Source organism: Amphiprion ocellaris, chromosome 8 (genome assembly GCF_022539595.1).
Source record: "Amphiprion ocellaris isolate individual 3 ecotype Okinawa chromosome 8, ASM2253959v1, whole genome shotgun sequence".
NCBI classification, from domain to species: Eukaryota; Metazoa; Chordata; class Actinopteri; family Pomacentridae; genus Amphiprion; species Amphiprion ocellaris.
In genome coordinates, this window is record NC_072773.1 from 30,878,640 (window position 1) to 30,895,858 (window position 17,219).

General features: G+C 40.0%; 1 protein-coding gene across 1 annotated transcript; it reads left to right on the forward strand.

Moving 5' to 3' along the window:
• The first annotated feature begins 1,589 nt into the window (after positions 1–1,589).
• On the forward strand, positions 1,590–16,217 carry lmbr1l (limb development membrane protein 1-like). Its single transcript, XM_023290182.3, has 17 exons — positions 1,590–1,796; positions 7,375–7,459; positions 9,376–9,409; positions 9,753–9,892; positions 10,459–10,562; positions 10,687–10,810; positions 10,901–10,969; positions 11,057–11,121; positions 11,987–12,059; positions 12,151–12,237; positions 12,332–12,408; positions 12,521–12,598; positions 12,695–12,768; positions 12,989–13,079; positions 13,171–13,237; positions 13,707–13,868; positions 14,422–16,217. Exons 1-17 carry the CDS (start codon positions 1,734–1,736, stop codon positions 14,505–14,507), a joined length of 1,479 nt encoding a protein of 492 aa, XP_023145950.1. The 5' UTR covers positions 1,590–1,733; the 3' UTR covers positions 14,508–16,217.
• The last annotated feature ends 1,002 nt before the right edge of the window (positions 16,218–17,219 follow it).

Here is a 17,219-nt window from a genome sequence, read left to right on the forward strand (position 1 = left end):
AAGATGATTTAAACTCAACAAAATCATGAAGGCAGCATGCAACATTTCATTTGATTAAATGGATTGTTTTTGTGTTTTTATCATAGGAGAATAAGGATTTGTTGTGTCAACACATTCCATCTCTGCAACACAATGAACATAATGACACCGCCAAGTACATACAATACTGGATATGATAGTGGGCAGATTGAGAGCAGAGTGGCAGAGCAGAAATCATAAGTCAGTGAAGAATCACAGTTCTATGATGAACAGAGTTAATGTCAGACAAAGCAAGGCACCATATACCAGATCTATGCTGTAGCATTCTGTCTGAATAAAGTGGCAGAGCCATGGACATTCACGTGCCCTTAAACTGACATGTCAGCATCCAGCCTTTCTCTTATCATCTGCGGCATTGTGTTATTTGAATGAAGCTGCATTTTAAGGTGGCCTTTTATAATCACTGGTCAAAGGAGTGTCAGTGTGCTGGTTACACTATCTGATTGTGTTTAAAACTGCACCTGACTTGGGTGTGGATTAACTCACCGGTTGAGAATTTATCACCACCCCAACAACTTTTTGTGCACAGTTGACTAAATGAAATCCTTTTATAACCTAAGGAACAGAAATTAGATTTTCAACTCCCCACTTGCAAATCTCCCATTTGCAGGCTGCAATCATATTTTTCTTCAGTGGAATATCAGATCTTGATCTAACTACGTAGGTATTTCAAAATGTTTTCAGCCTGTCCTGGAAACAAGGAGTGTCACTCCCATTTTAGGGCGTAACCGTGTATTATAATTATATATTATTTCACTGTCCACAAAAAAAATCAATTGTTTGAAGCAGTGACAGCAAAGATAAAAGACGAGGGAAGCTTTGAGGTGGTGTGCTGTTGCTCCAGGACAATGCGCCCGTCCAAACAGCACAGGTGGCAGAAGCAGCCGAATGTGGATCTGAACTGTTGCTTTCCAAAGTGAAATTACACGTTACAGAGTGATGATGAAGCTGTTGTATATGTTGCTGCTAAATGAAATTGTAAATTGTAAGTCACTATGCTGTTGAGGACAGGCTCAAGATGTGACCCATTCCTTGAAAGGGATTCAAAGCTTGAACATCCGTGAACTAAGTGCAATAAAATTAAGTGAGACTGGGCCAAAAAATAATGCATGAAACAATAATTTTCCTGTGATGTGAGGCCAAGAACTTTTTGAAGATCTCTCACGTGTGCAGTGTCCTGAGATGACTCCTGTTGTGAACTGCCACTGCTTAAACAAATGTATCTGAAGAACGCACTGTTGCGTTTTTCTGCACAATGCTGAAGTGTGTTTCTATTTTCTAGTCAACAGCAACTATGTATGAATGAGGGTGTGTAAACAACAAGAATGCCTCTCCTGCATAGCTGTGGGTAGTGTAGCGCACGTGACTGTGATAGATCCAAAAAGTAGGCTGCATGAACGTTTCAATTAATTTGATTAATGATGACCTATTAATAGTAACAATAATGATGATTGACAGCTACCTGCAGAGCTTTCCAAACCACGCTCCCTTACATTAAGCCCCGCCCTCGAAGCCCCTCCCCCCCGCTCCTCATCAGTGCAGCAGCAGGTTAGCCGTTTAAACGCAGAGCGGCTAGCTAGCAGAGCCACACAACTGCAGCGGTACAGAGATGCCCACTCTTTTAACTTTTTAACACAGTTTTCCACGCCCGGCGGTTTTAAAGCCAGAGGATACTGGTATGGTTTCGGAGGAGGATGGAAACGGACGACGTGTCGGTTAGAGAGCAACTTTTCCACAACCGCGTCCGGGAGACGATAGTAAGTGCAGCCGTCGGTTAATATGTATATGAGGGTCGCCACACATAATACAATCCGCTAATCACTGCAACACACACGCTCACGTCGTTTAAGTGAGTTTATTTTGGCATGACTTGGAAGTGGCACAGCAGTTGGTAAAGTCTCACGTTACTTTGCTTTTTCTGCTTTTTCTGAAAAGTTGCTCGTTTTAACGGTTAGCTGAACTTCTGTGCGGACTAACTGTAGCACGTATGGAGCTGCTAACCAGGCGTTGGTGTTTCACAGGTATTTTCTGTCCTCTTTAATATCTTCTCTCTCTCCCGCGCCTGACTGTAAAACCAACAGTAAGCCACTGGACTTCAGACCAGCCTGAGAGGATCGGTTCAGTTACAACAAAGCACATGAATCCTAACCTTTAACCCTAAACAGCACAATCAGATGTCCTTTCCTGAGGCAGGAGATATTGCTGATACAGTGTACTTTGAAGGACAAGCAGGACTTTTCTTTCAGCCTCTGTTATTGACTTACCATTATGTTCTGATTTGCTCAACTCTAAACAGATAAGAAGGTGCTTTTACGTTCAGTCTGTACTAGTACTGCAGAGGAAGATGAGCTGAAACTGTGCAGCTGTGAGCCAGGAAAGGGGTGCATGGTGCATGTTTATGGATGAAATTATATAACATGAAATTTAGTGATCCCTACGGGAGATTGAGTCATTGCAGCAGCAGAGAAGAACTTATAGAAGAATGTTATAGCCGCAAAACCACTGGAATGGCAATTTTAATGACTGCATTATATTTGGGTGCCAACGTTCAGATTTTTTTTATCTGCCATCATCAGTTTGACTAGTTAGATAGTGCTTCTGCTGTGAAAAAGCTCCGTTGCTTTCAATGGTAGAAACATCAAAAGCAAAATAATCTTAGGGAATTTAAGATGCTGACAGTGAACTGACTTTTTCCATTTCTGTTTTGAAGTGGTAGGTGAATATATTTGCATGTCAGATGTATTGGTGACTTTTTCCCCCTCCCACATAACACATCACAAGAAAAATTGACAAAATATATGAAATAGTAATTTTGAGTAGGAGTTAGGTAGTTTCAGTTATTTAGTTGCTCATATAGCCAATAATACATGAGCAACAAATGATTCTGATGTCCTTGTTGTGTCATTGCCCCGTTCACCCAGAGACCTAATGCTATTAGCCACTGGCGCGCCTCAAGTCTCCAGCTTACCACCTCTTCACAGTCCTCTGTCTCAGACTGGTCAGCTGCCCCAGCACCTCTGGTCATTAATGGCTTTAGACCAAGCCTATCATCCATAAGCTTATTTTAAATGATGAATATGAGGCAGAAGTCTAAGTGCTAGTGCACGAGAGCAGAACCTTTTCATGTAGCAGAAACAGAAGCAAATACTTAGGTTAGGATGAAACATTTTATACAAAGAATAATTTCTACATTCCCAAATAATGTGTCTGTAAATCAGATGTGTTAGAACAGTGTTACTTTATGTTTTTTTTTAGAATGAATAGCAGTTTGCACAACCAAGCTTTTTTTGAAAGACCTACTTTCATTATTGATTAATCTGAGAACTGTTAAGTCAATAGTTTAGTCAATAAATTCCTCCCAACAAAGATTTACTTAAATTTTCTCACAGGCCAAAGTTTGACCAGCACTCCAAAACTCCCAAGACACTCAGTTTACTGTCATGTGTGACCAAAATCAATCAGTCCTCACCTTTGAGAAGCTAGAAATTGACTAAAATGACTATAGGAATAATTATTTTATTTCCTGCTCATCAACTAAGTGTTTAATCGATTAGTTGTTGTTGTTGCAACTCTTGAAAGAAGGTATTAGTAATTAATGATCAAAACCTATAAGCAGCAAAAGCTGTCACTGTTTGCACTTGTTTTTGGATGTGAGGAAACTGTTATGTGTTAAGTCATTGAGAACATATGAAAACTGTTTAGTTAGTATGAAGGCCTGCACAATGCATCATTACAGCATCAACACTGTGACGTGGGTCTGCACAATAGGCACATTGCAGAAAGCGTAATATAAAGTAAGGCAATATAGTCCAACACATCATACTCATGATACCAAAGAAAATGTGCACGATTCTCATTTTGCATGACTAATCTACAAGACCAGCCTGTCTGATAGAACATAATTTACTCTGATTTAAGTGCTCTTGCATACTCTGAGGTTTTGAGGGTTTTTTTTAAATCTTTATTACGCTGAGCTTGTTGACATGTGGCCTCCATGTGTGCAGAGAAAAATGACAAAGGAACAGGAAAGAAACACTACAAAGGAAGATTTGGTTGCCAAAAGAACAACAATGACACACTTATGAAAATGTTTTGGCCACAAAAAGGTTGACCAAAAACAGGTTCTCTATTGGCAGTGTCTGGTACTTGTTGCCGCAACACAAGGAAACACACCTACTTTGTTTGATCGTCTAAATCGGCACAACAAACATCTCAATGTCAGATCTAAATGCCACCCAAAGCAAAAAAAAAAAAAAAAAAAATTTGGATGTCTCTACTAGCGTTACACCACATGAGAAAGATTCCAAACAGCTTTTTTTGAAATATTTTTTTGTTTTTGATGCAGATGTACTTTTCTACAAAATTACCTTTGAATAATTAAGGGATGATTAATACTTTCCAAATATTTGTCTGGTTAAAAAGTCCTGTATTTTTTTCATATTACAATATCATGTAGCCTCACTGGTGTGTGTATATAAGAAATTCTTAAAGTCTGAGTCAGAAATTGAGCTCCCTTGACACTGTGTATACGTGCAAAAGCTAGCAAAAATAATCAGCTTATCAAATTTGACTGGACAAATGTTAACATCACTGGAGCTGATGTAATGTTATAAATCATCTTAGATAACTGCTTCTGGCAAATGTAACACAGATTCATGAAACTGTCTGTGTGAGATGCTGTAAATGGTAGAGCCAGGAGTACACACCCATAGCCCCGCACCCTGAGCCTAGAGGGATCAGAAAGGATCAATGTCTAGCAGAATTAAAGGTCGGGGTGACATCTTGCACTAGAGAAATGGGACACCCAGCAATCACCACATATTAAGATGCCTAGTCATCCTAAGAAGAGTTGCACGAGTACCGTTTTATTTAGAAAAGGAATGGTTGAGTCTGAGTGACTACTTTCTGTAGGGCTGTTGAGAGAAGACATGAAGAGACTATTTTGTGGGAGTGATGGATCAAATCTGCCTCCCACTTTGTTTAGGTTTAGTTGCAAAGGGGTGGCTGAATAAAGACTTCTTTGGAGGAAAACAAATAACTGTCTGGAATTTGTGTTATTACTTGTGTACATTCCAGTAAAATGTACAGTACAAAATACTGGAGCTTCACACCTTTTAGGATAGCTATCCCTTGCAGTATTTGAAGTATTTCCTGGCTGTTGAATAGGTCTTGCCTAATCTTTCCACGTACTTGTAAACGTAGGCTGTCATGCTTTGCCTAAAATGTGTTAAGCTTGGCAAGAGGCTCTTTGCCTCTGCAGTACCACACTGTGATCGAGTCCAGTACAGAACTACAAGGGTTATCGAGATGCAAAAACATTTGAGCGTCACTGTTTTTAGCTTGGATCGCCACAAAGATGTTTAAGTTACTGTGTGAATTTTAAAATCCTGGGACTTTGTGGTCAGCACAAAGATGTCCTTCTGGATCGTGAAATCCTTTAAACTCCCCCTTCAGTGGCCTGCTGTGTGCTGCCAGGTCTTTACACCACCAGTCAGCACGTGTTCCAACAAACGTGGACTAAAAGAGTGTTATTCTGGCCCTCCACCTATTTCTCATCCAATGGCCTTTGTTTCCTGCTTTTCTTATTGTTGGATTAACCATTGCAAGCTCCTTGCCAAATTAGACTGCATTATTGAACAATTTTGCAGACTGAGCTGATTAGTTGTTGTGTGTACAGTCCTTTGTTGTTTGTATGATACAGCTAGTGTGTTACCACTCAAATGCTCAACAGATTAACCTTTATGTTGAATTTGGAATAGGTTTTCTAGCTGAATGTGATAATAAGAGCAAAATGTAGTCTTGTTTGGTAGGTCTTAATTAGATTTTTACTGTAAAAATATAAAGAGGGAGATGCTTGGTGTCAAAGAATATTACAGACTTCTTACAGTAAAAATATCAGGTTACTTATATGTGCAATTGAATTTGTGTTTTGGTACTTGTAACTCTGATGGACACAAATGAGACAACCATAAAAACCGTACCATATGTCTATATGTCGCCATGTCTTGGCTTGTAATTTAGTTTAAAGGAAACACTAAAAGTGCACTGTCTTCCCATGAACAATTTAAACAGAGCCCTCTACTCATGTTGGACATTTTATTATTCATAGTGCTTGTGTTAGACTAAACTGTTGCAATAGAATTTTCATGGAAACTTGATTTTACATGCATTTTCAGAAGCAGGTTTTACATGCCTAACCCTGGGCATCTCTCCAGAGAACCTCTCTATCTTTATTTGTTGCCGTTGTTACCTTGGGGACAAACGTCTACATCATGCTACTGATACTGCACTCTCTCTGAGCTGTCATTGCTGAAATGTTTTGATTAATTGTGTTCTGGCTGCAGCAGTTCACTCATCAGTCAATCCAATATTTTGCTGCATGGCATGTATTGACATGAAGCTCATTACTGACAATTTGTCCCCAAATAGTATTAAATCACCTGAGGTGTTTTGCTTTTGAAGAAGATGGTGGTAGTCATTGCTCAAATTAATTGTCATTTACATATTGCACACATGTTCCTCCCACGCATCCAACAACTTGCAAACAAGGCTAATGATGTAGAGCTGAGCTGAACTAATTTGAGAGTGTGTCTGAGCAAAGGCTGCTGTAGGTGTTTGCGGATCGCCTTCTCTGCTGCAGAGACTGGAATGAAGCTAATGTACTGAATGTGGAAAAGTATCTAAGTTGTCACAAAGATGTGGTTGTTATCTTTGAAGTGACCTTCTGTTCTGTTCAATGTTGTAGAAAAGATTTACTTCAGACTTGGAGTTTAAATTTTGACAGCTCTGCCAGACAACAGATTGCTGAGTGAATACAGATTTAGCCTAAATATTTTGCTAGATTTAATGTAATGTCAGTCGGTGACCTTTACAAGCATTATGTTGTATATCCCTCACTTGTTATTAACCCCTCTTTCTGTTACTCCCCTTAATCCTTTAGCTGGTCACTGTCACCCTACTCTCTTTATTGGAATAAAGGGGTAATCTTCAGACTCCATCTGTCACTCTTGGCCAAAGCAAAGCGCTGAATGTTTTTGGCCTGTCTCTTGCTTTCCCTTCTCCTCCCCCCAGTGTTTTCTCTGTCTCTTCCGGATGTTTTTGCTATCTGTGCTGCATATCCAACCAAACTTTAAGGACCTGTCTGAATATGCTAAATCACAGATACGAACCAAACTAAATAGAAGTGCTGCCTATCAGCGGTGCATGACAAATTGTTTACAAGGCTACCTTTTTTTTATGCAGTTAGCTGCTTCAGTATCCAAAGCACTATTCTGAGTCATGACCTCCAACTGTACAGTGCAGAAATGACAAAATGTCTTTCCTTCTCCTCTGCAGATCTGTGTACTCCTGTTTACGTGCCTTTACATGGTGTCCTACCTCATCCTCACACACTTCAAGAAGACAGCCGAGTTTGTCACGGGTAAGATTTAGTGTTCTTGGATGGAAATAAATACATCACATTAATGCTGCTCTGTGGGAAAGCCTTCCATCAAAGGTTTATAGAGATTTGCCTGGAGGGGAACAGACAGCGTTGACAGGCTTACTGATGACTAGGTGTTTTGGAATTTCTCTGCACAAAGTATGTAGGTAAGATCTTTTAAGTAAACACAGGTGCTGTTCAAAAACTCCGCATTTTATATGTATATATATATATATATATATATATATATATATATATATATATATATATATATATATATATATATATATAAAAATAAAAAAGTAAATAGTGCTTTTTCTTTGTATAGTTTGTGAGGGCTAGGTGAAAGCAAGGGCACAACATCAATTTTTTGCCTTATTTGCAGATTCCTCAGAAATCCTGATAACACTCAGTCTAGCAATAAATTGTATATTTTAAAACTCACAAATCGTAATCATTTTGTGCACATATTGTTAATATTTGGTATAACATTTAATTGTACAACGAAATCCAAACCTGTACGCACCTTTGCTTTTATGAGTAGTGTCTTCCATGTTTGCATACATGTAGATATAGCCTAAATTTGCACAATAGCAGGATAGTAAGCCTCTGGACCTTGGCTGGAGCGGCTCAGAGGTGAAGAAGGCATGTTGTGTAACATGTGACCGCCTCTTCAGGCAGTGCACATATAGATCATTGAGGTGGAGGGGTGGTGAAGAATGTTGCTGCAGGATAAACAGTTGTAGCTTAGGGCCCCTCCACTTAGACAAACAACTATACGCAGAGCTTTTTAACAAGCACGTAAAACTCTCATCATAAAACTGAGTTACAGGTTTTTGTTGCTTTTGACAACATGAACATTGTATAAGAATATGTTTTGGTCCACACTGTATTGACGATTAATAACTTTGTAGCCTACAAGCCAAGATTTATATATGTGTAACAAATACAACGCCTGTACTGGGATGTTTTGCATGTTCTCCAACATTAAAACTGAAACATATTTAAAGTTCCGTGTTGTTACTGGGCTGACAGTTACATAATGAATCAAATAACTTGCCACTATTGGAAGCAGATGTGGGCTGTCCAAATAGCCAAGTCTTTTAGCTTAGCTGTGGCTGGGTTGGAACCTGGTAGATGGCCAGCTCTAGGTTTTTTTTTTCTTTTTTTTTGGACAAAGGGAAATCTGCTATGTATTAGTCCACTGCAGTAAACCTTGTCTGTGCATCAACAACAGCAGAACAGTTGTGCCCTGCAGACAAATGACAGTTGTGCAATACCACTGAACAGAGTTGTTTTTGAGATTAGAAACCATAGAACTGGTTTTAGTTCCTTAGGCTTAACCTCATAATTAAACAGCTGTACCAACATTTGCATAGAAAGATGAAACTGTATCATGTACTGAGCCATGTACTGCAACTCGTACAGTACATTTTAGAGATCTGTTGTGTGGCATGATGCATTTTTCCCCCAGTTTGAAATGTATAGAAACATTGACAGATGGGTCCCCTTGGTATTTTTAATACTCCACTCTTTGCATTTTTTTTTTTTTTTAACCTGTGGGTTACTTAGTTTTACTAGCGTCTTGGCTTTTACTTGAACAGAATATTCCAAACATGCTTGTCGCCTGCTCACTCCCCTGTCTGAGGCCAGTGAGATTTTTGCTTTTTTTTCATCCTCATGAGAACTGCCTCTGTTACAGTTTTCCCCAATACTACCTATACAGTATACACACACACACTTGCATACTGTTCCAGACAGCTTTAACCTTTCCTGTGACAATGCAGAGTTTATCTGATTGCACTCGGTATGCTCTGGGCTTAAGCCTTCTTTAGTTATAAAACTCAAATTACATAAAAACAACTACAACGTTGATAATAAATGTAATCCTATTTGTTTTTTCTGCTCTGTTTCAGATGATATTGAAGATGCCACTGTCAACAAAATTGCGTAAGTTTAAACCTCTAATCATTAACTGGCCACCAGCAATCTGGTCTTACTCAGTTTGAGTGTCACTGAGTGATTGAGCGGATACCAAGTCAGTGCGACATGTGTAGTGAACTAAAACCAATGGGCTGTAGATTTATTGCCTATCTTCTGTGTGTTAATATGACCCGTTGATTAGAATGACGTGACTTCATTGTCACTCTGCCCTTTGTCCCTACACGCTGGCACTGTATTACCTTATTCGTGGCCACCCTAGCCTTTCACCTAGCCTGTGTTGTTAGGCTCTGAGGCTAAACACGATCAGATGTGTGACTTCACTCATAGATTGTCTTTCTCCTTCTCCCAGGCTGTGGTTGTGTACATTCACCCTGTCTGTTGCAGTGTGTGCTGTGCTCCTTCTCCCCATCTCTATTCTGTCCAATGAGGTGCTGCTCACCTTCCCACACAGCTACTACATGCAGTGGCTCAATGGATCTCTTATTCACGGTACATCTTGCTGTTTTTATTAATTAACACAACCTGACGGTTAATAATAATTGCAACTGTAGTAACTTGTCAAACAACAGAGGATGTTACTGTTCAACACAGAGACAAACAAGCAGATTAGATGAGGATCAGTGTCGATAGCTTCTGAATCAATAATATACAGGCCTGTTTCCAAATGAATAACGATTGTGGTTTGACGAGCTATGACCTTTCCGTGTACCTTGTTTGGAATTTTTAAAAAAACAAGGTTCAGCAGTTTATCAGCTGTTTCTGTTTATCTTGGTCACACTCTCCTTGAGTTAATGGTTATTAAGTTCAAAAATGCGGTGAGAGACGTGTGATCATAACCTCAGCTTTTCACTTTATTAAATTCCTTTTGAATTGGAGCACATCCTTGTTTCACAGTGCATGTGACTGTGCAGCCAGTGTTTGTCATGCTACACTGTTTGGCAGCCCTATGCCTCACAGCGGTTGACAGAAGTGGTTCAGCCAAAATCTTTCATCGCAAATGAATATGTTCACTTTAAAACTGACTTCTGGAAAACCTCTCTTCCTTCTGTTGGCAGGCTTGTGGAACCTAGTTTTCCTTTTCTCCAATTTATCCCTGGTCTTCCTCATGCCTTTTGCCTATTTCTTCACGGAGTCTGAGGGATTTGCAGGGTCTAAAAAGGTAGTGGTTTTGGCACTGGCTCAGAAATGAAAGCTCAAGAATCAAAAACTCTTTTGAAAGGCTTAAGTTGGCAGCATCTGCATGTAAACCCACTGATCACAGAACATCTGCTTTGGTTGTGTAGGGTGTAATGGCTCGAGTGTATGAAGCCGTTGTGCTGCTGTTGTTGCTGGCTCTGCTTGTGCTTGGCATTGTGTGGGTGGCATCAGCTCTCCTCCATGACAACATAGCCCGGAAGAGCCTCTACGGTGAGTCACTTGCATTATACCCATAGATTTCTCAGTGACAGGTGGTTTTGCAGCTTTTCATATAGTTGTTTATGCCCTTTTGAATTTCAGACCTGTGGGAGTATTATCTTCCCTATCTGTACTCGGGCATCTCTCTGTTTGGAGTGCTGCTGCTTTTGTGTAAGTATATCTGAATCACTTTTACTGAAGTAACTTCAAACTGTGATGTGTGACTGTTGCGTATCATCATCTGTGTTTTCTCCACAGTGTGCACTCCCTTTGGGTTGTCCCGAATGTTCAGTGTAACAGGCAGCCTGCTGGTCAAACCGCGAGTGAGTCACATGCTCAATGTCTGGAATTAAAATACAAGACTGAATGTCTGCAGTCATACTTGCAGCTCTGCGAGGCTGTATTTAGGCACAGTTTTGTTTTGAGCTAAATGTTAACACTTGCCATCTTCAAAATCCCTACAACAACCTGATTCTAGACTGGTTCTAATTTGTAGTGTGTTCACTGTAGAAAAGTGACAGTGAAAGCATACTGAAAGCAAACAATATGCAAATGTGTCTAAATGTGGTCAGTTTTGGAGGGTGCTGTTGATGCATGCTCCAAATGCAAAGCACAAAAGAAATGGATTAGCATCTCACAGCAGGAAAATACAATAAACTGTGGGTGGTGGTGTAACAGCTCCAAAAAAGTAAGCCATGGATGTCAGGGAAAGAGTTTTGAAGCACATGCTGCATAGAATTTGTATGTAATATTGGTTGGAGATGTTGCTTTAACTGAGCTTGTTAATATGCTGGCATTCGCCACTAAGCACTGAAGGTGGGATGTCATTAGTTTTGTAAATATTTAATCATCTCAAAGTGTTGGACAATTTAAAATTATGATCATAATATGACAGTTAATAAATTATTTCACTCAAAATCACAATTTTAAGATCATGGTAGTGTCAGAGGCAGTCAGCGGATTACCCAAATTGGTATGAGTCATCCTCTGAATACAAATTTTCATCTAACAGTTGTGTTATTTTAATCCGCCCTTAAATGGAAGACAGATTGACAGACTGTTTCTATCCCCGGCGCTGTTGGCATTCCTAAAATTGACCACTTCAAATAGAGAAACTTCTGCATTAACAGTTCTCTTGTGGCTTTGGATTGTAATTTCCACTTGACTGATTGATCCCATTCTCTTCAGTTGCTGGAAGATGTAGAAGATACACTGAGCTGCACTGCATTTGAGGAAGACTCACTGTCTAGGAAACTCAACTGTAAGTCGGTGACCATGATCACTCGCCTTTGCCATTGCTTAATGATTGAATTTAAAGATGACTGACTGACTTTTTGTTTGTCTGATTGGAGGTGGCAGTACGTCATGTTGGGTCAAGCTGGACATGGAGACTATGAAAAAAGAGCACCAAACAGTCCGGAGCAAGCGCGTCGCTCTGGGTAAGCCTGATAGAACAAGCTTTTGTCTGCCGAGTTCTTCCAACAGTAAGTACAATGCATAATAATTTTCTCTTTTTTCTTGTTCTCCCCATAGAGATGCGTAGGAAGGCATCCCCATGGCAGCGAAACCTGGGCTATCCACTGGCAATGCTTATGCTCCTCGCACTCACGGTATATGCAGATTTATCAATATAAGCACTAATTCTGCTTTTACCTTTCAATTATTAACTCAGAAGGTTGTTTTTTTTTTAAAATTGTGTAATTGCTGTTCTTGTGTCTTCAGGTGATGTGTGTTCTGATGGTGTGTTTTAACGTGCTGGAGCTGCTGCTGGATGAGACGGCGATGCCCAGAGGAATGGAGGTGAGGATTCTGCAAAAAAGAACTTGTAAACACGTCATGTATGGTATGCAACAGGTAGCCATTAGTGTATATTCTGTGTATTCTTGTGTGTTGAAGGACCCACATCTGGGGATGGCCTCGTTCTCCATGTTCGGCTCTCTGGGTGCTGCAGTTCAAGTAGTCCTTATACTGTATCCTTTCACCCCATTTAGCTTAAAATGAGCGCGCACAGAGTTAACTGGTCATGTCAGTTTTGCTCTGACTCAGCCGCTTGCAGCAGTTGCATCAGTCTGTGTGATGCTGACTCATTCAGCCACATTCAGACATTTAAAGCATATTTTGATGCACTTCCTGGATTGTATTTACCATCTGTGTGAGTTTTTCTCCTGTTGTCCTGAAAATCAATTTCAGCTATCTGATGGTGTCGTCAGTGGTGGGCTTCTATAGTTCTCCTCTCTTCACTGGCCTCCTGCCTCGTGCACAAGACACCAACCTCACACAGGTACCTGCATCTATCCCATCTCTCAGTAAAATATACCCCACAACTGGTAATGCTTTGTGTTTACTCATTATCTAAATTTTATTTTTTACAGATGATTGCAAACTGCGTTTCACTGCTCATCCTGAGCTCTGCACTGCCGGTCTTTTCACGCACACTTGGTGAGTATGTAGCATAAATGACAAATGTGTTTATCAAAGACTACAACCATGTTGATGATGATGTGAATACGTTTTTAAAAAAATCAGGATGCTCAAAAAATGCTGTTTATGTACACTATTGTCTGACAATGCAGTGCATGAAAAAAGGTGATAATTCTAAGATCATGAAAAACATAAAAATAGTTATAAAATCTTTTGAAAGCCAGTCTTCTGTTCTATCTTTGACATTACATAGGTTTTACTAAATACAAAAAAGAGTATACTTGCACAATTGGGTATGCATGTGGGATTTGAACACAGCTTCTATAAAATGTCAAGATTTGCTGAATCAACAATTTACTTGCAGTTTTAGTAATGCCCACAAGAGGGCGTATGCATGCCATGAATACTGCACCTGTAGGTATATCCAAACCTGAGCAGTTCATTCACAAGTGGAACAATTTCTTTTGCTTCTATTCTGTTGTGTCAGGGATCACTCGCTTCGATCTACTGGGAGACTTTGGTCGGTATAACTGGCTCGGGAACTTCTACATAGTCTTTCTGTACAACATGCTGTTTGCTGGTCTCACGTCTGCCTCCCTGATAAAGACAGTCACCTGGGCAGTACAGAGAGAGCTCATCCGTGCCTTTGGTCAGTCTACTTTCATTTTATATCCATGAAGTAAAGTGAAGTAATTTGTGTGCATTTATCTTTCTGTCTGTGGGCCTGTACTGTGCTGAAATGTTTTGCACTTGGTTGGCTATGTCATAAGTTTCCCCACCTTTGGCCCCATTTCCCTATGGGCTGGTCTCTCTTCCTCAGATAGAAAGAATACAATTCTTTCAGGAAATTGTAAAGGGACAAGAGGAGAGTCGGGTCCCCTTGGGGACCTTCAGACACACCGCCCTAGACCCCTCGCAGCACACACACCCTCTAAACCTCCACCCAACACAAACAAGCCCTTGGAGCATGGGCACGCCAGACACACACATACACGCAATCCCCTTCCTCATAGTACAGATAGCATCTCTGCACCATGGCAGCTCTCCTGCACTTTCCCATTACCTCCCAACTTACTTTTGTTCTGTGATTAATAGACTTTCACTTCACCTAAATCACAATTTTTCCTAGCTTTGCAAATTTAGAGCTCCACCTTGTGATTGTGCGTAATGTTATGCTCTATTTTTTTTCTCCTTTTTTGCAGGTCTGCACAGACTGCCTTTAACTGTGTCACGCTCCACCGTCCCCTTCAGACTCCTCCTGGCCAGTGGACTGTCCAAAATCCAATGACTATTTTTTCATCTCAGCACTGCCTTTCATGGCCTTTTTGAACTGAGCCATCTTAAATGTGCACCTGTCAGATGAAAGGCATTTCCAGTTTAGTTCCTTTGCCAGTTGGTACAGGGGTAGGGTCGCCCTGTGTGAAGAGACTGGAGAAGGGAAAGAGTCTGTCTGCACTGTACCCAGGGGGACCAGTGCTTGATGCTGTGTTTAATGACCAATATATCAGGGTCCAAGTTTGTGCCGCTATGTGACTGCAAAGATGAGCGCTGGTACAAGCGGTTAGCTGAGTCATGGGTATGACTGGAACAAGGGGAAAAGGGATTTAAGCCATATTGGCAGTCCTGCCATTGTGAACAATAACAGAGCAATCTCCCTGCAAGCCTGACGCCTTATAAAAAGAGGATTCTTGGGTAACTATTGCTCTGTTGACACATGTAAATGTCAGCAGAGTTATTTTGAAATATCACATTGTAACTGTGACTTAATTTCCTCTTCCTCCTTCAGGTCGATGGAGTGCTCCCTCTTTCTTTGTGGCTTCCCCACACATTCCTCTTAAGCTGTACCACTATTTTAAGATTGGGAATCTTCTACTTCCATGTGTTTGGAGGTCCAGTCTGCACCAGTGTTACGTTAGATAATAAGAGGAAGTTGTTATTGGGAACAAATGGGACACAGAACCGATTGTGGCTATCTGTGGATCTGCAGGTTACACAGGGAATATAAGATAGAATTAACAGTGTCAGCGTTGAAACTTTTTAAAAACACAGTTTACTTGTAGAATTGAGAGCATTTTCTGTGTTTACTTTTTTAGACGACAGTAAGCTTACTCAGTGTGAGGACTACTTATTTACAGAATTAAGAAATGGAAAGCTTTACACTTCTTATGCAACACCTTTGAATGCCACGTGGCACTCATTAGGAGGAACTTCTGCCTTACACCAATTAAACTGTGAATCATTAAGAATTTGTGTGGGGGAAAGTGCAATATATTCTAAGTAAAAGCACAATTTTTCACTTTACCAAAAGTCATTTTTGAGTTTTCCGTGTCTTTTCTATTAATTTTATGTGAATTCTTCTTCATCTCATTCCTCTTTGTTGGACATGAGGGTGAATGCTTTGAATAATTTCAGAATATTTTCACATATTACAAAAATGTGACTGTAAGGCCTTCCAGTCTTTACCTGTATCTATTTTCACATTTAATTTCAGCATTATCTCATCTCCCACTTTGTGATGGTGATCCTGTCACCATTTGCTTTTGCTGCTGTATCAGCAGGTTATTTACTGTTGGTTTGGCCAGCAGGGGACAGTATCTCTCTCTGTCTCTTACTGGTTAGTTATTATATCTATTATGTATGGAGCACCCTGAGGTTTACTCATTTCACCTTTTCTGGGAAAGTTCTTTTAGATGTTTGGAACACAACATTTATTTGCATTTATATCATTATTTATGGGCATTTTGGGATCTGTACATCACATTTGAATTCAGTACTCATAGAGCCTTCAAACAGTTGAATATGTTGAATGTGATATATCTGTGACTAAAAAATATCTTTATAGTTCTCAGAGACAAAAGAAAAAAAATAATGGTGGCATTGTTTACTTTTGAAATGCTCTGATGTGTCAGATTTTCTCAAAATTGATTTTTTTTTGTAACCATCATCGTTCCACTGTTTTTATGAGCAAAAAGCAATAAAAAAATGTCTGTGTTTTTAACTACTTTGTGTCCTTTTGGGTCCACATCAAGGTGACTTTTACTGTAAACCGTGTGTTTGATGTCATTACATTTTTCTGAACTGTAGCAACACTGAGCAATCTGACGTGGCCTGTGGTGGGTGTGTGTGCCTGGCAAGGGCATCTGTCCTCTGTGTCCCCCCACCCTTTTGTTGCACTTCTTTAATCAGCAGCAGAAGAAAGCCATATTTTGGCCTGTCTGTCAGCGGTGTCCACCCCCGACGCCACTGCAGCCGTGGCCCACGCTTTCCCCGCTCCGATGCGAATGCCAGATTAAAAAAAAAACCCTGCAAATCAGTAGAAGTGACATTCACTCACACTCGCTCCTTCACATCCCCACCACCCACCTCCTTTCTTCCATTCCTTTTCCTTGCCTATTGTTCATTTCCTCTCCACATATTTCTTAAGTCGGTTCAAGAAAACCCCAGTGCTGATTAATTTCTCCCTCTTGATTTTTGTTTGTATTTCTTGTTTTGTTTTGTTGGATGTTTTAATTAAGCTTATTTGGTTTAGGTTTTGTTTTGCACTGCGCTTCCTTTGCTAAAAGGAAATGAACTCAAATGTCGCCGTAACATTACTTGCACATCTGGAGGCTGGTTAGTCTCTGAGGAAGTCGCACATAAGCCAGATACAAGGTGTGTGTGTGTGTGTGTGTGTGTGTAAGACAGAGAAATGTGCATTATCTGAAAGTCTTGAAAGAAAGAAGAGTTTATTCAATGTGATTAATGTTTAAACAAACCCAGACTTGTATTGTCACTGAGGAGGTTAAGAGGTGGCCATTCAGAGGGCCAGACAGAATTCAAGAATTGTTTTCGTTGTCAATCCCTGTTGAGGTTGTTCCTCAAAAAAATTAAAGAAATCCATTACTTATTTACTTCCTTTAGGTGGTAATTCATCAGACTACGTTACATTACTTGTCATTGATCTACAACATCACCTAACATATATTGTCTCTTAATTGCCAGTTTAAAATATCAAATTAAA

Bases quoted from the DNA above. Each gene is read 5' to 3' on its own strand.
- lmbr1l (XM_023290182.3), top strand. From the start codon at position 1,734: ATGGAAACGGACGACGTGTCGGTTAGAGAGCAACTTTTCCACAACCGC. The intron at 9,410-9,752 runs GTAAGTTTAAAC...TCCTTCTCCCAG, and splicing joins GCCACTGTCAACAAAATTGC to GCTGTGGTTGTGTACATTCA. The intron at 12,599-12,694 runs GTGAGGATTCTG...TGTGTGTTGAAG, and splicing joins CGATGCCCAGAGGAATGGAG to GACCCACATCTGGGGATGGC.